Consider the following 20,821-nt stretch of genomic DNA (forward strand, 5'->3'; position numbering starts at 1 on the left):
TACTGACACCTCCTGTTTTCTGTCTCTAAGTTTAACAAAACATGCAAACTTCAAGGTAATAATTATTTTATCGCACCTCAAATATGAACAGCTAAAATTCCCACAATAAATAAAAGTTTCAAAATTATAAGTGATGTATAAAAAGCTTAGAAAAATATGTCAATATATATTCAAAAATACTGTATCCTATAGTCATGGTGCCTTATGACAAAATGCAATGATATCTTAAAATATTAAAACTCTCCCACTGAAATATACATGCAGTCAGCCCCAGAGAAAAATATGTCCCTGTGTAGGGAACTGCCCTGAGGAATGTATTATTCCTTCTAGATTACTATTTCCCTGGAGGTAACATTCTCATTAAAAAGATGAACTGATTTTCTCACACCCAGGGGAAAATATATAGTGCCCAGAAAAGCTTTCTAAATAGATAAACACTGCACCAGACTTAAAAATACCAAGTGCGTATCTGTTAAAAATGTCTGAAAATTTCACCAGCATCTCCATTAAGGCATGCCCTGAACTTTGAAACAGTAATGCAAGTGCAGAATAGCAACAATTACTTTTCTTATTTTTTAATAAAACTGAACCAATTATGCTAACAAAGCAAAATAAATAATTAAAATTAAAAATTGGCATGAGTTTTACGTCCAACTATTCTAATTTTATTTCCATATTCTCTTAATTATTTGAACTTTTGCTTTTGAAAACATAAACTAAAAGAAAGACATTTGGAAAATATTTTCAGTATTTATTATAAATATACTTAAAATTCACTAATAGCATCCTCAATGGTTTTCTACAAATGTTCATGCCGAGGTACTATACAAGACTTACCTAATATTCTTATTGATATTTCAGTCATCCTTGCAATTTATGCCAAGGTAAATGGTGTGATGGAGCATTCAGGAAGATTGTGATATTCACTAAATTCACCTTAGTTTGTATATATCTATAAATAAATATTTTTTAATTAATTAGGTCAATGCCAACTAAATGCCAGGCTAGGATCTGATGATACATACAACCATTATCCCAACTGTCTCTCATTCCTACTATATTTTCATAGTAAATATTAATGAAAGTATTTCCTATTTTATTTAGATGATTTTTGTCCAGTTAATTAGAAAAAAAAATAGGTTCAAAATAATTCTAAGTTAACTTTTTTTGCATGGCATAGAAACATTTGTATAGAACAATGCAAATATCATAAGTTGTAAGGTCATATTCACTAAGACCTTTTTTAGGTGTGAGGGTCAACTTGCTACACTTCCATACATTAGTTTTATTGTACTTGAGTTTCTGTTCATCAATAGAGAATTAGTAGTATATTTATAGTGGAATTGTCATTGTTACCATTTTAAACATTAATCATTAGAGTTCTCTGTTTACTATGCTGTATAAAGATTTCTTTAAGCATTTAATGAGAAACTCAGATTGTCACTGACACTAGCAAAAAGCTGTAGTAATGACATTTGAAAATATTAAGGATAGAAATAATTTCATCATTAGATTAAAAGACAAATTTATACCACAGAAAATAAAAGGAAATTAAAACTGCCCATATTATCAATCATTATGTAGGAAAGCATCTGCTAAGTTTAGAATATTAAAATGTTGAATAATGTATCACATATTTATTGTATCTTTTCCTAATAATCTGCAAAAATAGGCCAAATAACCTAAAATATTTTAAGCAGGCTCAGTGTTGTTTGAATTAAAATCAAAATAATAATTACCTCATACATAATTTCAAAATTTCTTAAAATCAAACACAATAAGCAAATATAAGAAAATCAAAGTACTATCTAATTCAGAAATAGCTCTCAATTTTTTGATAAATAAATACTGGTCACATATTTTTTAAAAAATATGCTGAAAGCTCAATGTTACCATTTCGAAGGGTAAGAATATGTGATAAAATTAATAAATTTACACTACTAATACATTCTTTCATTTTCAAGGAAGTCTTATCTTTAAATTTACTGATAATTATCTACAAATTAACTGTTTAATTTTTTTAAAAACATTAATGGAGAAATAAAAACATTTTGAACTAATATTTTACAAATATTATACACATACATTAAGAGAAAGATGTTTTCATCTGAAAGATATAATTATACCTTTTGTAGGTGCATAGTGTAGATAGCAATAATAATTATTTTCATGTTGCTGATTTTATAATCAACAGTTGACACACAATGAATAGAGAAAATGTAAAATTTAAATTTCTTTAGCTATTCATAAACCAAGTTGATCGTATTCATATTTACAGATTGAAATTAAGGCAGAGACACAAAGAAAGTTGCCAAAAGACACATCACTAGTCCATGATGGCAAAAGCAACATATTTTAGAATAGCAGAATTACTGTTTTACCTCTTAGCCATTGACTACCATTTAGTATAAAATAACAACAAATAATTTGAAACTATTTTTTGTTATTTCAGATACAACCTATTTCACCTTCAATGAAGCAAAAAGTTAATAATGATTAGTAAACCAAATCAACTGCAAAAAACGTCCAACTAACAGTATATTTATATAGCATAGCTAGTTAACATTTTGTTAGAAAAATGATAACAGAAGATAAAACCCAAAATTTCTTTACATAGTATGTCAGTCTTTAGTCTCAGAAAAATGAAAAACATTTCCTTAAAACAAGCATATTTGGGGAGTTTGGGCATTTCATCTCTTACTTCCTCCAGGTACACATCAATTTACAAACAACTTGTCATGAACACAGCAATAGCGAAGAATAAATTTCTACTACCCATTATTTTGTTCAAAAATATTGAAACAATAGTCTTGGCAAATCTGTTTCCACTCTTTTAAAAAAAAGTTTTGGTCCTAATTCTAATGGATCAGATTTTCCAAGTTATATCTTTCATCTTGGAAGTGATTGTCATAATATTTGTTGTTTGACATATTTTCATTGGATTGACCTTTTGCACTCTTTTCAAGTACATGAGTAGTTAAAAATTTGGGGAAACGATGCTGGCATAAGCTGCAATTATAATTTTCCTTCTGTACTAACATACTTCTTATGTGATTGCTGTCACTTCCCTTATGATGTCCAGGGGGTTGTAGAAAAGAGTGCAGTTTACAAAATCACCCAAATAGGAATAACATCTTCTCTGGGAGACCCCATGCCACTGTAAATAGTTAACTTTAACATTTACATTTATATTCCTAAGAGAATATTAATATACAACAAACCAGTTCCCCTTTTAACATAAAATTATTCATTCCAATTTTTCTTATGGTTAATTTTGAGAATTTAAGAATGTCTCATTTAATTATAGAGAACTGTAATACAAACCTACAGGAATCTGCTACCTCATATATTAAAGGGAGGACTTTGAGCTCCCAAAGAACAATAGCTGATAAACTCTGAGCTTCCAAATTATGATACACAAATTTTAATATTAGAAAGCAAAACTTTATTTAAACATGGTTGAAAGCTCAAATGCCCTCATGGTCTAGAAGATAATATAAAATTATATGAAGTTGCTAGGTTAAGACAATATAGAAACTGCTCATCCAGCCTAAAGGCATTTAAATTCAAATGTTTTGTTAACAAATAAAATAAAAGAAATAAACAAAACAGAAATAAAGTTGTTCTGATCAAACAGATTTTCCAGGAGTTAACATGTGTGTTATTACATGGCAAGCACTGCTTTAGGGTTTATAAAACACACAATAGTGGCATTTTGTAAACTGAGCTATTGTTAATCAAAGTGTGTAATTTTAAATACATTGACAAAGAAATTGTCACTTTGATTTTTCAAATGTTGCAAATTTAGGATGATTATTAAGAAATGACAAGTCCTTAGTGACAATTTAAAATCTGCATCCTCTTACTCATATTAAGTCCTGCTACCACAATATTTGATTGTTACATTAAGAATGATGTAGGGTAATCATATTTTTAATTAAACAGGAGGGACACTCTTGAAGCTCTGACTCAGGTGGGGCAAAGGCAATATATGTAACCTAAACATTTTTACCTCTGTAATATGCTAAAATACAACAATAATAATAATAATTTAACAGTATGGGGAGATATCATTAATTTGATTTAGGATACTCTTAAAATTCATGTAAGTTAGCGAACTAGAGAAATCGAACAACTTTTTTAGGGAAAATGATTCCAGTTGTGAGATTTAAACATAATAATAGAGACCATTTTCCATATGTCTAACCTCGGACACAGATCATCTAAATGAAGAGTGTAGGCCAAATCCATAATGGGACAACAGACGACGCAAGTGGATGCTATACAAAAATATCTTCCCTTGGGTAAAAATTCTTGAAGACAGAATTAGTTGTTAATATAAAAGTCAAAGACTATTCTAGCTATATGGAATTAGCAATTTTCATAAAATGTATAATTTTATACAATGACCCTTTGTAAATGGTTTTCTGTACATACAATTTTGTTAATTTTGGAGAACACATTTTGGATTTAGAATCCACTCACTCAATTTATTTTTACATTTAAAAAAAATTCTAGTGAGATACTCAGTTTTCATTTAAGAATTGGGGATCTTTGATCATAACCAGGTAAAAAAAATATCACTATACTGATTGAATAAGTTTAAATAAAAGTTTAATGAATGACTTTAAATATTTTCTGAAATATGAGTTATTTCTGGATCTCAATGTTCTTATTTGGAAGCACCTATAGGCTCATAGTCACTAGCTTTAAAAATTTGTGGATAATCACAAAATTGAGGGATACTGTTTGAATGAAAAAAAATCAATTACAATTTAGCCAGTGTTAGTTCAAAACTGTATATTTTAATATTTGGTACTCAAACGCCAACCAAGCAGAAAAAATATGAAGAAACTATATTATGTGTATTTCTCGATTTTAAGGTGACTTTAGCAACAGCAGAGTTCAGTAATATCAAGAAAATAATGTACTATGAACCTTATATTTTGAAGTGGCTATTTAGAGTAGACATTAAAGCACAGGATTGAAATAAAATTGATAGCTATAAGTTTTCTATTATTAGTAAGATTTTCAGAATTGATACACCCTTTTAAATTTGGACTTAAATATAGCAAAACATATTCTATAGCTGTGATGCTAAAAAGCATGATTTTGCATGATAATTTATGTAAATATATCATTACACGTGAGATATATTTATTGGTCAAGTATTCCTTTAAATAAATCAATTTTTATGTTTAATATTTAAAATTTTATTCTGCATGACCCTGATGAATCTCTCATGTATAAAACATATGGCCAAAGTATGATAGTATCTGAAAAAAATTTTGCTAATTGATTTACAAGGGGTTACTGTCACCTTTTATATTTTATTTAAAAAGGCACATACCAAATTAAAAACATACAGCAATTTTGGTTTCCATATCCAATAATAAGTTTTGTTTTTAATGAACTATACAATAATATTCTTAAAAATTGTGTTAGTTGGTAATGCTAGAAATTATCACTGCTAATAGAAATGAATTTGTGAGTAAAAATCTAAAGTATGCATATTCCACAAAACGAAAATGTAACAGAACACATGAATATAAATGATTCAATACTGAAGTATTACAATTAAATTTGAAGTGAATTTATATGGTGATATGTTGAATACTTTCTTAAAATGTATGATCTACAAATAAATTGGTCTAAAGTAGATCAAGGTGTTAATGAGCCTTCAATATAAAGCCACAATTGTATCAGTGCATATGTTAAAATTTTTTAAAAATTAACAAACCAAAAATCTCAACTTTGAAAACATCGGTTCACAATGTCCACTTTTAGAAACCTGTAATTTTTAAAGATATACATGTCTATTTTATAGGAGAAATATATAAAATATCTTGTTTCCTAATAAAGATATTTAATTTAAAAAACTCATTTTAAGATGTCTATTCAACATATCTCTATGAATATTACTTTCTTTTATAAAATGACTTTCCTAATATCTAATAAAAATGTTTCTGACTACTTAGCATTATATAATATATCATTACATTTTTATTTTGAAATTAAGTAGAAAATAAGAAAGTCAAATTATTTCATATTTGCATTATATTACTTCTTTATGAAATATTTATATTTTAGTCTTCAAAAGTTCTTTGTTAGATATAATCTCATTAAAACTTAAAGTTAAATGTTGTTCTTTTAAACAATGAGTACAAAAATTATTCATTTTATAATATTAGTAAAATTACCATGAGAAATATTTGACCTTTGTATTGTAAGCCAAATGGTCTGCTAAAAACAGAGGAAGAAAAAAAATATTATATTACTGTCACATTCAAAGATTATACTGCATCAAATTCTATTCTTTTCTCCAATATAACATTCCTAAACCATGGAAATACAAGAGAAATTTGAAATTTTTAAAAATATTAAAATACAAAGAACTCTGGATAACATTTGTGTACGCAAAGTGTATATGCAAAGACTCTTTAATAATCCATCTGTTTTTGTATGTCATATACACATTACATATACTCATGAAAATATATATGAGTAGTTATAGAAAGGCATTCAATTGAATTAAAATGAATGGTAAAAATGTACAGTTATCAAATGCAATATTAATGTAAGGTTTATCTGCATATAGATGTTAGATAATTATTTTTAGACAGATGACTAATATCTATCCAACTACTTTAGGTTTATTGTCACATATAATTTGCAAAATAGTGGAGAATTTCAAAGGTTTTGAGGCACATTATCCATAAATAAGATAGTTAATTTGATAACAGTATAATTACTTTTGCAACATTTTATTTTCTTTTAAAATCAATTAATTGTGTCTGGCTTCTGGTGTTTAAATCTTTTCTTTTGCTGTTTCTGGTTCCTTTACTTAGTGTAATTTATCCTTAAAAGTAGTCATACCAAACATTTTGTCACACCTGCAAATATCTTAATTTGGAGTCATCTGAAAAGTGCAAGAAGAGCATATTTCCAAATGAATTGACAGCATATTTGTGATTTGCTTTATTTTCCTTAATTTGGAGTCATTTGACTTTGGGAAACATCCATGGAGCTCTTGAAATTAAATAGCCAGTTTTTGGCATTGCAAACAAGGACTGAACTATTTTCACTCTTTCCCTTGCCCTACTAAAAATAATGAAGAAAAAAGAAAAGAAGAAAGAAGGAGGAGATGTAAGAAAGAGAAGAGAGAAATAATAAATTAGAAAAAGAAAATTATACCTATTAATTTGAATATTTTGCCAACAATACAAGGTATTAATAAGAATAGAATTAATGTAGAAGGCAACAAACTGCAATCTTAAATTCTTAAATTATAACCTTTTCCACATTATGTGTAGATGTTCTTATTATACACTATTTTGATTTTTTATTGGGTTTAGGAAACAGTGGTGAGGGACAGATTTGGATACCCAGGACATTTGCCAAAATTTTCCATGTTTCATGTGTAGAGGTTCTAATTTTGCCTAAACAAAAGATGTGCTCCAAGTATGATATTTATGCTAAAGTTACTTAACTCATAACTTCAATCAATAGCTTAGCTGTAAATGATTTTGTATGTTAGCATACAAATTATCTACATTTACATCAAATATATTTATTTTTCTAAGATAATTTAAGTATTTACACTATAATCACAGAGATAAAAATAATATTTTGTAATATCTACCTGGAAAATATTTATATGAAATTATGTAACGTATTAAATAGAACAAGCACAAAGAGTAAGATTAGTTTGCATCCAAATTTTAATTGATGCCTAAAACATTACATACTGTTGCTCCCCAAAATTCTATGGAGAGAATTTGCAGGGTCCCTTAATCCAATCATATACCACTGATATGCCCATCTAACTTACTCAGTGAACAACTTGATATACTGAAAATCAAATATTCAAAAACACACAACCTGTGTTCTGTGTTATATTTTAATGTATTGGCAGGAAACCATTTATTTATAAGGAGAAAAAAAATTCATTTTTAACTCTATACATTTTCATGATTCTGACATGGTTAATTATGTTCAAGTTTATTAGAGCCAGGATGAATTTACTTTTATTCTCTTAATACAATGAGAAAATACAATTTAAAAATTAGAAATAATCTTTTCAAATAAATCATATTATTGTCACTTTAGATAGTAAAAATTATGTTGAACACCTTAAGAAGAAAGAGTAAAGGTAGAAATGAACCACCAAAAGAAAGTACATGTGACAAGATTATATGAATTAATGCTGGTTTGAAAAAAAAAATTTGTAAATTTTTGAAAGATACATCACTGAACTTTCTTTGGAAGTTACTTATATTGTTCAGAACTATATCTCTAATTTCATGTAATTCTTACCTTATTGTTTTATGCATCAATTAAGAAATAAAACTTAGTTACATGGAGGACTCCACTTTACATTAAGATCTTATAATTTATAAAACACTGACATATCTACATATAGTAAGGTAGAGGAAGTGATACTGACATTGCTAAAAGTAAAAAAAAAAATAACTGCCATTGTGAAGAATAATAACAATCCCAATTGTGAAGTCAAATGCTAGTATTTATTTTTTCTTTTCTAATCCTGGATCTAATATAGAGGAGGTAGATGAAGAGCAAGAGATACATTTTTTCCTCATGATAATATCATGACATTATTAAGCTTATTCCTTCCCCCTTTGAAAAAAAAATGGAAGGGAAAATGTTGCAAAGAATACTGATATCTTACTGCACTTGGTCAATGTAGCATTGCATTTTTTTTTTTTTAATCCTCTGGGAAACTGTTACCACCTGTTCAAACTGAATTCAAGTAGTTACTGTCAATTTACTCATGGGTGAATGCTGCCTCTTTGTGGCAGAATGCCATGGAAATTAAAGTTCATGGACAGCCCTTGATATCATACACATTTCAGGTGAGATTATTGGGAGATCCAGCAATAGCAATGATGCACATGGCCCTTTAAGTTTAAGATCAACTCAAACATTTCTTATCCTTAAATTCTAACCTAAATTCACTGGCAAACCTTATTCAGAGGCAAATAGCTCACATCCAACAACATTTTGAGCATTTAGGATATAGATCAACTTTAGATAAAATATCCATCATAATTGTTGAAGGTAGTTTCACACAAGTTAAAATATTTAAACTATGGAAAATTGTAGACTAAATAAATAATACTGATATGACAAAATACATAATATTGAGAGAAAAATGAATATGCAATAGATTACTTACCATGCTCCATGTATTAGATGAATACTTCAGTAAGGAAACAATGTATACAATTGAAATATAATTAATAAACATATTAAGTGGCACATTCAGAAAAAACATACTTCCCTGAACCAACAAAGGCATAAATTACATATGTATATATGTATATTTTAAAATTTTGATAATTAGGGAGAAAATGTTCTCTATTAAGAATAAAATTTAGCTACTATTGTTAAATTGTTAATAATGGAGATTCCATCAAGCACACATAGTTAAGTCTTTTGCACTTTAAGTAATCATTACTTCAATCCCTCATATTTGACATAGTTATCAAGTGTTTATTCAGAAACTATTTAAAAAATTACATGTGCTGGGATACATATGAGACTGTAACAACAGTAGCCCCATCTTACAGAGATCCTGGTTGTGGTTATCATCATTGCTTGCTGCCCACAGGAATAAAGAAAGACATTGTATAGAGATTTGTTCAGTCCATCATTTGGTCTTCTGAGGTGCCAGTACATGTGGATCTGTACAAATGCAACTGGGTTTGGTTTAATAATGGAAAATCGGCTACAATAGTAGTCAAATCAATATATCAATATATCATTTTGGTTCACTAATAAAAATACAGTTAAATTTTCGCTAATGAAACCAAAAACTTGCACACAATTCTCACTCAAATGGCCCAATTAATTGCCCTATTTTTTTATACATTGGGATACTATCAGCTTTTTTTTTTTTAAATTACAGATCCAATTGGGTGGGTGGCATCAGCTTATAAAGATTTTGCCATTAAGTACTCCACATTTTTAATGATTTAAAATGTCTTCCTAATATCACTTCAGTTTTGGAAATGCAGCTCCTAATACAGTGCGACACCTCTGCGAAATCATAGGCTAAATAGTGAAGGAAAGAGGAATGCTAAATGTGCATATAAAAATAGGTGCTACAATAAAATATTTGTATATTTCATCAATAAGTTATTTTGACTAATCAATTATGGATCATATAGCTCTGTAATTTTTAATGATTTGTCCACATCTATGGTGATCCTTTTCAAGATCACAATACTTTTTTTTTTAATTCAAATGTCCAGAATGCATACAAACACATCCTTTAAAAACAAAGGAAAGGAATGAGAAGGGAGGAAGGGAGGGAAGCAAGGGGGGGGGGAGGGAGAAAGAGAACAAACTTCCTAATAAAGTTGGGGTGTGCTAGTCTCTCCACAAAAGCCATTTAGATCCACCCATGGCTTAAACAGGGAGAAAAGGAGGTGGAAGGGAGTAAAACGAAGGAAGAATAGAATCTATGCGCTGCCATCTTCCACCTTTCTTAGCACTTCCAACAACTACAAAAATGACTGCGACCTTTAACAAGTCACCCGCGCAGCAAATTGCCCTCCGTAAAGCCCTTGTCCTCTCCTCCCCCACACGCAAGAAGAGAAAGTGATGTGCCCAGTTTACACAAATGTTTCCCACGTGTAAAATTAAAAGGAAATTGCACACCCTTTCCGTATCTTCCGCCTGAAGCTGGGAAATCCCGTGCCAAGGCACTTCACCCTAAACGTTGAAACAACACAATTAATCAAATGTGTTCACCGTGTGTGTTTGCTTGCTTGTTTTAAATGCAAAAGCTCCAAGGGAGTTTCTTTGCTTTTAGAACTGGCTAAATGTGGTCTGTTTTTCCAGCACTTCGAGGTAGTCCGGCTCAACGTTTAGTTTTGCTTTTAACTCCAGATATTCGTTCCGGTTGGGTTCTACAAAGACAGCACTCGGGGGGCTGTAGAGCACCGGTTCCCGCAGCCTGCTGTCCCCTGCCCCCGGGTGCAAATACTGATGGGGGCGTCTCAGGTCATAGTTGGGAGAGAAAGTGTAAGCAGCGGGGCTGCATGGGAATTTGGGATATTCCGGGAGACTGCTGCCGGCGGGGGTGGTGGAGCAGTGTTTGTCTGGTTCTAAAATGCCCCTGTAAAATCGGTCGGCGTCCTGCACCGGCGACAGCAGGTCCTCCCGGGGCTCGATGGTGCTGACGCTGTAGGCGGGGCTCCGCAAGTGGTGGCTTTCCCGCCTCTCCTCCTCCCCCTGCTGCAGCTGCATTGGCGGCGGGGGCTGCTGCTGGGGCTGCGGCGGCGGCGGCGGCGGCGGCTGCTGCTGCTGCAGGTGATGGTTGCTGCTGTAGGTGACCTTGAGCTCGTGAAGGTCTTTGTAATCCTCCACGGAGTTGCCCTCTCGGGAGCGGTAGATGGGGTTTTTGCACATGTGGCCCAGTGGATGGGGGATGTACTCGTACACGTGGCCCGCCGGCGTCTTCACCTTGGGCAGCGCGGGCCCGCGGTGGTGCACGTGCGCGTGCGGGTGGCCGCCTGCCCCGCCGCCGCCGCCGTACACGCTGTACTGCATGTTGAAGGAGCTCACGTCCGAGTTGTTGGCGCTGGTGTGGTCGCTCTGGTTCTTCTTCCTGCGCTTCATGACCAGCACGAAGAGCCCGGCGGCCACGAAGACGGACATGATAAAAACCAGCAGCAGGCTGAGGATCAACACGGACAAGGGCACTGACGACGCACCGCCGCCTGCCCCCAGACCCGCTGGAGCCCCGGTGCTGTTCAACCGAACGGCAGGGGTCACCGCGCTGGTCCTCGCGGGAACCTGGATGGAGGAGGGTGTGGGCGTGGGAACCACCACATCCGAATAGTCTGGGCACAGCAGCTCGGACTTGATGGAGCGCATGTCGGTCTCGGCGAATTTCTTCGGCGCCTTACAGATCACCTCGTCCACCAGGACACCCGCTTTGAGTTGCTCGACCCACAGCTTCATGCCCACCACGTCGCAAGTACAATCCCAAGGGTTGTCATGCAGGTCGATTTGGATGAGTGACTTCAGCTGGTCCAAAACTCCACTCACCGGCAAGGAGGCAAAGTGGTTACTCCTCAGGTTTAGCCTGAGAAGGGTCAGGCCAGAGAAGACACCTGAGGGCATGGCCTGCAGGAGGTTGTTATTCAAGAACAGCAGCTGGAGGTTTGGGACTGGGTCGAAAGTCCCAGACTGAATCTCGCGTATGAGATTGTACTGGAGGAAGAGATACTGCAGGCTCTGAAGGCCATAGAATAACTCTGGGCTCAGCCTCTCGATCCTATTGCCATTCAGGTAGAGGCGCCTCAGGTTGGTGAGATCCCCAAAAGCGCCGTCCTGGATCATGGAGATGCGGTTGTTCCCCAGGTGCAGGAGGTCCAGGCCTGTGGCCTCCAGGAAGTCTGTCCTGCGAACGACAGCAATGTAGTTCTCTGTCAGATACATTTTCTTGGGATTGTAGGGCTTAGGCTGCAGCTCAGCGATGCTCTCAATCTTTCGCTCCTGGCAGTTTACGTTGAGGCCCAGATCAGAGATCTGCAGGTTGCAAGTGCACGCGGTGGGACACTCCAAAGGCACCGGGGATTTGGTCTGATAGGCGATGCTGGGGCCATAGTTGCTGTAGCCCAAGTCCTTGGAGGGCTGCCGGGAGGTGGGGCGCACCCTGGGCTTGTTGGGTTGGCGAGTCCCCTTAGGGAGCTTCAAAGGAGGTTTGTAAACAGCAGAGGAAGAAGTAGCCACGGAGTTCACTGAGGCCGGGGTGGTGTGGGAATACCCCATGGTGCTCAAAGGCGTCTGCGGCCTCATCTCATAGTCAGAAATAAGTTTCCTTGGGCAAAGTTCCTGCTTGGATACCTCATCCAAGTCCCTGCCATGTAAGCGGAAGGGGGTTTCACAAACCACATCCCCCACCAGGGCTGAGTAGGAGATGCTATCCAACCAGTCCTTGAGAGAGATCAGCTCACAGGAACAATTCCAGGGGTTTTCCTCCAGCTGCAACTCCACAACTTTATCCATGTGCTGCAGCAGCCCCACGTAGGGCAGAAGTTTCAGCCGATTGCCCCGGAGGTCCAAGTGCGTTAAGGGCACAAAACGGAAAAGATTGTTGGGTAAACTGGACAAGAGATTGTCATTGAGAATAAGCACCTGCAACAAATGCAGTTTCCCAAAAGCATTGGGTTCAATGACGCTGATGTAATTGTAATCGACCTGTAGGTACTCCAGGTTCTCCAAGCCAAGGAAGGTATCATCTCGCAAAAGTTCCAGTTTATTATTGTTCAGATGCAATCTCCTCAAACCACGTAGCCCGTGGAAAGCCCCGGTCTCAATGTCCTGGATAACATTGCTACCCAGATGCAAAATTGAAGCCCCAGTGTAATTGACAAACTCATTGGGATAGAGACGGCTCAAAAGGTTTCCAGACAACAAGAGGTGGTAGATTGGGAAACGAGGAGGGCTAATTTCAGAGAGACTGATGATCCCCCGGTTTTCACAGCTCACAGTTAAAATGCCGTCCTTTTCCTCACAAGGACATGCATTGTCACAGATTTCCCCATAATAATCGATGGTTTCTGCACACGAAAGGACGAGAGATGTTACAGCAAATGCTAGAGTCTGCAGCATCCAGCTATGCATTTTTCTGTGAAGGTCCTGTTCCAAAGTTACCGGGGGACAGCAAGTGTGCATTTTACCTCCTGTAAGGGAGAGAGGAAATAAGGAAACAACAGAATATGACAAAAATTTCAGGTATCACTCAGAAAGCCTGTCTCTGCCTTAATACTATTACTCTGAAATCCAGAAGAAAGGGATATGAATGACACCCCTCCCACCAGTGGAACATCGGCATTCTCCAGATTTTATTAAAATCTGATATTCATTTTGATTTAAAGGTTGATTTCATTTTATAATGAGCACACCACAAATATGCTGCTCTTTACAAGATAAGGGCAGGTTAAATAAAGTTCCATTTTCGTGTTCCTCTCTGCTCCCCCCTTTTCAAAATCAATCCATAAATATACATAAAATGGCTGTCAGTTTAGTTTCATGGTTCTAATTTAAGAGAAAAGAAGAACCATTTTACAAGGTTTCCCACCTCACCTATACCCAGCCCCCCTTCCTTTCTCTCAGAACCTCTTCAGTTAACAGTTCACCATTAAGGTCTCCCATTTTCACAGAAAGGCAAGGAGCTACAATACTTGGGCTATTTTAAACCCTCTCTAGAAATGTCAGGGTGGGAACCCAAAGAATACTTTCCAGAGGCAAAAAGGGTGTAAGATAATGCATCAAAAGGAGCCCGAAGAAGCTCTTAAATCACCAATTGTCTTTCGGTGCTTTGAGTGTGGAGAAAAAGGAGAGCGCGGTTGCTTTGATGGTGGACTTCACTACCACGCTGTTAAGCACATCAGCGTCCTAATTGCATGCACGGTGCCACTTAGCAGCGCTTCCCTGAGAGCGCCCCGCGACTACTTCTCATTGATCATGTCAGCGACGCTACCAAACCGCATCTTTAAGCCACTGAAATAGTTCTGCACGATGGATTACAAAGAACTCAGCGAAGGCATCCGCAATCTCAGAACACCTCCTGATACCTTGAGTTTGAAAAGGACGTTCCTGCCGCTTACTCCGAATCAGCTAAAAGTAAACCAACGACCAGCGCCAAAGCCTCCCTTACCTTGGGTTCCGCGTCTACTTGCCACGGTATGCGAAACTAACCCTCCTGAATTAACAAGGTTCGGTTCAGCTACCACCACAACAGCATCCCCATCTTTGGAGTTGCTTATTACATTTAATTTTCAATGCTCTCCCCCTTTTCCTTTTTTTTTTTTTTTTCCCCTCAGGGAAAGGGCACCTGGGCTGATTAAGAGGCAAAATAGAAAGGTGGAAGGGAGGGAGAACAGCAAGTGACTTAGGTCAGTGCTTTAATATCCAAATTTCATTTTCTAAGGAATCAATTCAACCCCCTCCCCCCTTTTCTTTCTTGCTTTCTTTTTGTCCCCTTAAAGGCTTCCTTCGACTTCCTACTTGTGGTCAACAGCAGCACTCTTAAAGGAAGGACATAAATGGAATAAGTGTCTTAAAGGAAGGACATAAATGGAATGAGTGTGTGAGTGTGTGTTGCGTTGGTTAGCGGAGCGGCGGAGTGGGGGGTGGGCGTTTTATACTAATGCTGGGCTCTGGGAACCTATGCCTTTTCTCTGGTCAACCTTGCTTTTGCCTCACCACCGAAGTCTGATGTCGAATCACAATCCCAAACTAAAGCCAAGACGTTTCTGAGGCAACGGGTTCAAGCCTGGAGACCTGGGTCCTGATCCCCAAGTCGACTCCAGCCTGCCTTATTAAACGCCCCTGCAATCACACGCACATGTGTAAGCGTGCCTTGGAATCATTCACGTGTGGCCACCCAGACGTGTCGAGACGACTCGGAACCACAGTGCATAAACCTCGCAAGTATCCTCGACCTCTCAATGCAACAGCAAATGTCTCCCAGCTTAAAAGCGTCAAAAACATCCCTTATTGAAAGCAAAACGTTTACCTTGAAATTTCGGTTCTCCGCTGGATCAAATCTGCACATCCATTCAGCGGGGTTGGGTGCCCCTCCCCTCCCTCCCGGTGCTTCCCCGCCCCCATTCGCTTCCCACCCCATCTGAGAGCCCATTGCAAATTGTGTCCAGCCAGTATTAAACTCGAGCGTTTACAACTTTAATTCAGTTCTGGTTAGCAAGGGTTGAAGAGCTTTCTCTCACCCCACTCCCTTTCCCCTCTTCCTTGCCATCAAATGAGACCAAAAATTTGGGAAAATAAAGTTGAATGAGCCAGGGAAGGCTGACATTCTGACTGGGAAACGCACCTCCGATGCAAATGCGAGACTGCGCTGCACATTCTCAGATTATCAGATTTTTTTTTTTGAGGGCGGGGGCGGGAGACAATTTGTTTTCCCCCAAAGAATTTAGACACTGGATCACCTCCCTGAACATCCCTGCATTAGGCAGAATGGAGCCGCTCGGGCTGAAGCCCAGCACCCAGGCCGGACCCGAGGCTCCGGGCACAGCTGCTGAACGGCCGCCCAGGCAGAAGCACCCGGAGTTCCAGGACGCGAGGTTCCCCCTCCCCCAGCCCGCCCCAAAGAGAAGGAAGGGAAAAGCGAGGAAGAAGGGGAGGGAGGGGAGGGAAAGAAAGCCACCCCGCCACACACACATACACACACGCGCGCGCACACACACGAACCTCTTTTGCAAAGTAAACGACAGACTTACCCCGTCTCACATCTCCAGGGCCCAGTCATCATAGCCACCCTTAAAAAAAAATCTCTTTGGGGTGTGCACTGGGTTTCTGAAGCCCAGGCAGGGCGGGCCGGCAGGGAACAGTGCGGTCCGAGCGGCTGGAGGAAAGAGGCGCCTGGACACGCCAGCCCCCGGCCGCCGCCGCCGCGGTGGCGACCGCGGGTTCCGGGGCTCCCCAAGCGGCTCTCCCCGGCTCTCCCCGCGGTAGTCGGGGCGGGCAGCGGGTTGGGGGGGCGGGGAGCGGGGGGCGGCGGAGATCGGCGGGATGGGAGCGCAGGGGGAGGGGGCGGCGGAAGACCTGCTCCAGAGGCGCCTCGCGGTAGGGGCCCGGAGCCGGCGCCGGGCGGGGCGGGGAGGGGAGCTGTTGGGAGGGGAGGCACAGAGCGGGAGGGGGGACGTGGAGAAGACTGCCTGGCACCGCCGGCCCCACCAACGTGACGGTCAGCCCCGCCGAGCGCCCGCGCCCGCTCACACTCACGCTCGCTCGCACACTCGCTCCCATCCGTGCTACGGCGCGATCGCGGGGTCCCCGGCACCCATCGCTGCAGCCCCCGGTCCCCAGGCGGGTACTTACAGTTCCCATCTGCACAGGGGGCAACTTTCTCCGACCCAGCTGTGGCCGCCGCCCCCTCCAGCCACCTCCGGCTCCCCGCACCCGCGGGCCCGGGTTCGCTCCGGCCAGCCCTCCCCTCCCCCCTCGGCTCTCCTCCTCGCCGTCTTCACCACATTCCCCCCTGGTCAGTGGCGCACGCCCGGGGACGAGCCGGAGGAAGCGGGTCGCGTGGGTGTGCATGGATCTCCCGCCTTCTTCTTGCAGCGCACACTGTACATGGTAGTGAGGGGGCGAGCGGAGGTGGCACCGGCCCCTCAACTGCTACGGCGGCGGCGGCTGCAGCTCCTGTGCTGTCTTTGCCTCCAGTGCAGCGGCGACCACCGCGCTGGGATCCCGCCACCGCTGTCCCCGCGCCGAGCCCGCCGCCGCCGCGGCCCCTAATTAGTATTTGAAAGGCTCTCGCATCCTTTTGGCCGTTTCCTCCCTCACGGGCTTTGCAGGGTTTTTTCTCTATCCCTTCCCCAGATGCGGCGCACGATCGTCATTATTTGGAACTCTCTAGCTCCGACATCCTTTGGGGAGTCTGGGGGGTAGGAACAGCGTTCTACGCCTGTGGCGTGTCCTGGCAGCCCGGTGGCTCTAAAAAAAACTCAGAGAAAGTCGCGTCTTCCTCCCGGGCGCCGAGGAGGTGGCAACGCGGTAAGCATCGCCCGGGTCTCTGAGACATCTGCTCCAGAGCGGGTGCAGGGCCCTGTCCAGTGCACTTGTTTATCGTCGCGCCGCTGGTGCCAGCCAAGCTGCCGCAGACATGGTGGGCCCGGGGCGAAGCGGGCGCTCGGTGGCCGATAGATGGCAGCCGAGGGCGAGGATGTCCCCCGGCTAGGGCGGCGCAACCGGAGCCCCCCTCGGATGCTCGGAGTCGTAGGAGACAGAGGAGTCTTGGACCATGTGCGTAATACGAGCGTGGGACTGTGCAATCTTCGGATTGGGAAAGGGAGGAGTGGAAATAACCCCGACAGTGCCAGGCTTGTTGGTGGTCAGGGACAGATGATTCCAGCCCTGTACTGATCGCCTGCCTTCCTCCTGCCATTTAGAATAATAGAGCCCATGCTGCTGTCTCACGTACTTACTGTAAAGGACCCTGGAAGAGGGAGTGGTTCATCTTAGCTGCAAACAAGGGCTCTAGCTTTTTTTTTTTTTTTTTTTTTTTTTTTTTTTGAGTTACGTTTTATAGGTATGTCTGGGCAATACAAGGGAATGTGAACGACTTTTAGAGAAAATGTTTGTGAATACATTTGGTGTGCACTAAAAAGCTGGAAAACCCCCAAATAAATGCAGTTTCGATAGCGAGTTTCTTGAAGAGTCACCTGCTAAACTCCACTAGCATCATCTCTACAGTAAGTATTCCTGGTTCTTTCTGTGAAATCAGACACCTCCCTCCCCAAAAGGGGGTTTCTACATCCATAAAACATGTTTTCAGTGTTTGTAATCTTAGACCTGCATTCTATCCCAGCTATAAAAGAAAAGTTGATCATGAGTGGCCCAGTGCAGGCTGAGTGCACATGTGCCTGTTTCTTTTTGATAACTGGGTAGTTTCACCATGTAAATGTATTTGATCCACTTTGTTTTGGAATTAATTATGTCTTAAACGTAATTGATATTGTCTTATTCTTAGTAATGTTTAGGGTATTGTTGTGGTTAAAATCTTGTGGTTAAACATTTGATTAATCTTAATATAGATTCTGATTACACATATAATCAGATTATATATATATATATAATCTCAGTGTGTGTATATATATATCTCCAAGAAATGTATCTTTCCACATAATCTATATATGTTAAACCAGAAGTATTTATCTAGAGGTGGTGCATATTGCAGTCTCCTGAGGTTTTGCAACATTTTTGGTATTTCCTCTGAATCTGCTGTGCAAATATTTTTTAGTTATGCCTAAATACTTTATTTGGAAATAATTGTTTAAGTTTTGGTCATGTACAAGGGGAAGGAAAAAAAGAAGTAATGTGTAAGGTCAGATAATGGAAATTAAATTCTGTATTAAAAGTTTCTGTTAAATGTAGAAGTGTCTGGCCTAGAAATGATAGCCACTAGCTACAGGTACGTTATATGAACAGAAATAACTAATTTCATCCACAAAAGACTTGTTACTGTATTTTTTATTTAGTACCTGATCTTCTAACATGATGTAAACATTTTACAAAACTTACCTTTAAGTGTAAAATCACTTTTATATCTTCAAAACAAAAGTGTAATATATAAATTAAAAATTACATATTAATTACACCTAGAAACCTTTGACATATAAATATTGAGTCCTATAAGAAACAAATTTCCAATGTTGATTAACTCTGTAGAAGTTCTAAAAGCTCATAAAATGTCTTAATCAATCTTTGGAATTCTCAAAATAGCTGAGACATCATTATTATGTTTCATTATTTTATTATTTTCCCAAATCTTCACAATTGCATTTAATATCAAAGTTTAATTTTTGTTTTTGTATTATTTATTTTAAATATTTATTGCCCTAATTAAAACATATTTTATTCAAATAAGAAGTGTTAAATGTATTTGGAATTAATTTAAGTTATAGTTTTGTTAGAAACACTTGTGCTAATATTCCAGATTACCTTTTGTGGTTCAAATAAATAAAAGATGAAAACTTTCTACCATTCACTCAACATTAAGGATGGCCTGTGAAGTCACTACTACTTTTTACCACTAGGTGTCTCTGTAAGATGCTCTGCAGGATAGTGAATTTTGAGAAAACACTGTAATAGAGACCAGAACAGAACAACACAGGAGGGAAAACATCATAGAAATAAGGAAAAGCCCCAATTATTAATCTGTAGACTCCTATTTTCTTTTAATGTTGACTATTGCCTAAAAAATACATAAACAAATCATGTAACTGTGATAAAATTTGAACCAAAGCTTTTATCCACATGAACAAACATATCTCTGTTTTACTCTACTAACCAACATATAGTCATATGTTGTGTATACATGCTTTCATGCTGTACTCAAGTGCATGCACATCATTACATAAACACATTTGGACACTAGAAAATGAAATTATTGATCAAATAGATCTCCCCAGAATTAAGGTTATTGGTACTAAACTAAATATTATTTGACTGAATTTGATATGAACAGTTGAGAATCTTTGCCTAAATGTTTGTGAATATATTTATGCATATCATAATTATCTCATGAGCTCATATCATCATAAATACATATCATTTATGAAAATATATTTGGCAATAATTAGTGCAAGTTATAGCCAAAATTTGATACCTATCATATTAAAATTTAAACTCAAACCATAAGTAGCATACATGTCACTTGAAATTGACCATATGTTTTTGTGAATTCATATTTATTATTTTCTGGAATTATTGTCTTAGTGCTTTATGAACACTAGGAAGGAATTCTTACATTAAATGCATTTTATAAAATATTATATCACATTTGTGTATCACTATGTGGTACGTTTAAAATATTAAAATGCTTAGTCAAGAATCATAGTTCCTCATGAAGCAATCTGCTGGGGATTATAAGGAAGGAAATTCTTTGATAATAATTGTCCAACTTCATAGGTACTGATCAATAGCATTGAAACCTGAAGCCAGTAGAGATTTCATTTTTTTTTGTTAGCCTAACTGGTGAGTTAAGATTGTGGAATTCTAATGCTAGATTGAGATTCCTCTAAAATTAGATGCATTAAATTACTTTTGTGATAGTAATAGCTAAGAATTGTGTACAACTCATTTTAGTAAATGACACATTTTCAGATCTACATTAAAAAGTATATGTTTTTAAAGTCTTTGCAATTAATATTATACACATACACACAATGAAAGGGGAAAATGAGTCACCATTTATGATTGTTTCTCTATGCAATTGCTAAACTAAATAACTGTATACCATATGTCATTGACATTTGGT

At 38.3% G+C, this 20,821-nt stretch overlaps 1 protein-coding gene across 4 annotated transcripts; it reads right to left on the reverse strand.

Moving 5' to 3' along the window:
• Positions 1 to 9,492: 9,492 nt before the first annotated feature.
• On the reverse strand, positions 9,493 to 17,697 carry SLITRK5 (SLIT and NTRK like family member 5). 4 transcript variants are annotated; one of them, XM_045566628.1, is made up of 2 exons: positions 16,879 to 17,697; positions 9,493 to 13,718 (listed from the first exon to the last, which is right to left on the reverse strand). In XM_045566628.1, the coding sequence occupies exon 2, from the start codon at positions 13,708 to 13,710 to the stop codon at positions 10,834 to 10,836; it is 2,877 nt and encodes a 958-aa protein (XP_045422584.1). In that variant the 5' UTR covers positions 13,711 to 13,718; positions 16,879 to 17,697; the 3' UTR covers positions 9,493 to 10,833. The 4 variants fall into 4 exon arrangements, with proteins under 4 accessions (XP_045422584.1, XP_045422583.1, XP_045422585.1 ...); XM_045566627.1 differs by lacking the exon at positions 16,879 to 17,697 and adding an exon at positions 16,278 to 16,497; XM_045566629.1 differs by lacking the exon at positions 16,879 to 17,697 and adding an exon at positions 14,696 to 14,706.
• Positions 17,698 to 20,821: the final 3,124 nt, after the last annotated feature.

Source organism: Lemur catta, chromosome 13 (genome assembly GCF_020740605.2).
Source record: "Lemur catta isolate mLemCat1 chromosome 13, mLemCat1.pri, whole genome shotgun sequence".
NCBI classification, from domain to species: domain Eukaryota; kingdom Metazoa; phylum Chordata; class Mammalia; order Primates; family Lemuridae; genus Lemur; species Lemur catta.

Coding starts and splice junctions, on each gene's coding strand:
- SLITRK5 (XM_045566628.1), bottom strand. CDS start 13,710: ATGCACACTTGCTGTCCCCCGGTAACTTTGGAACAGGACCTTCACAGA.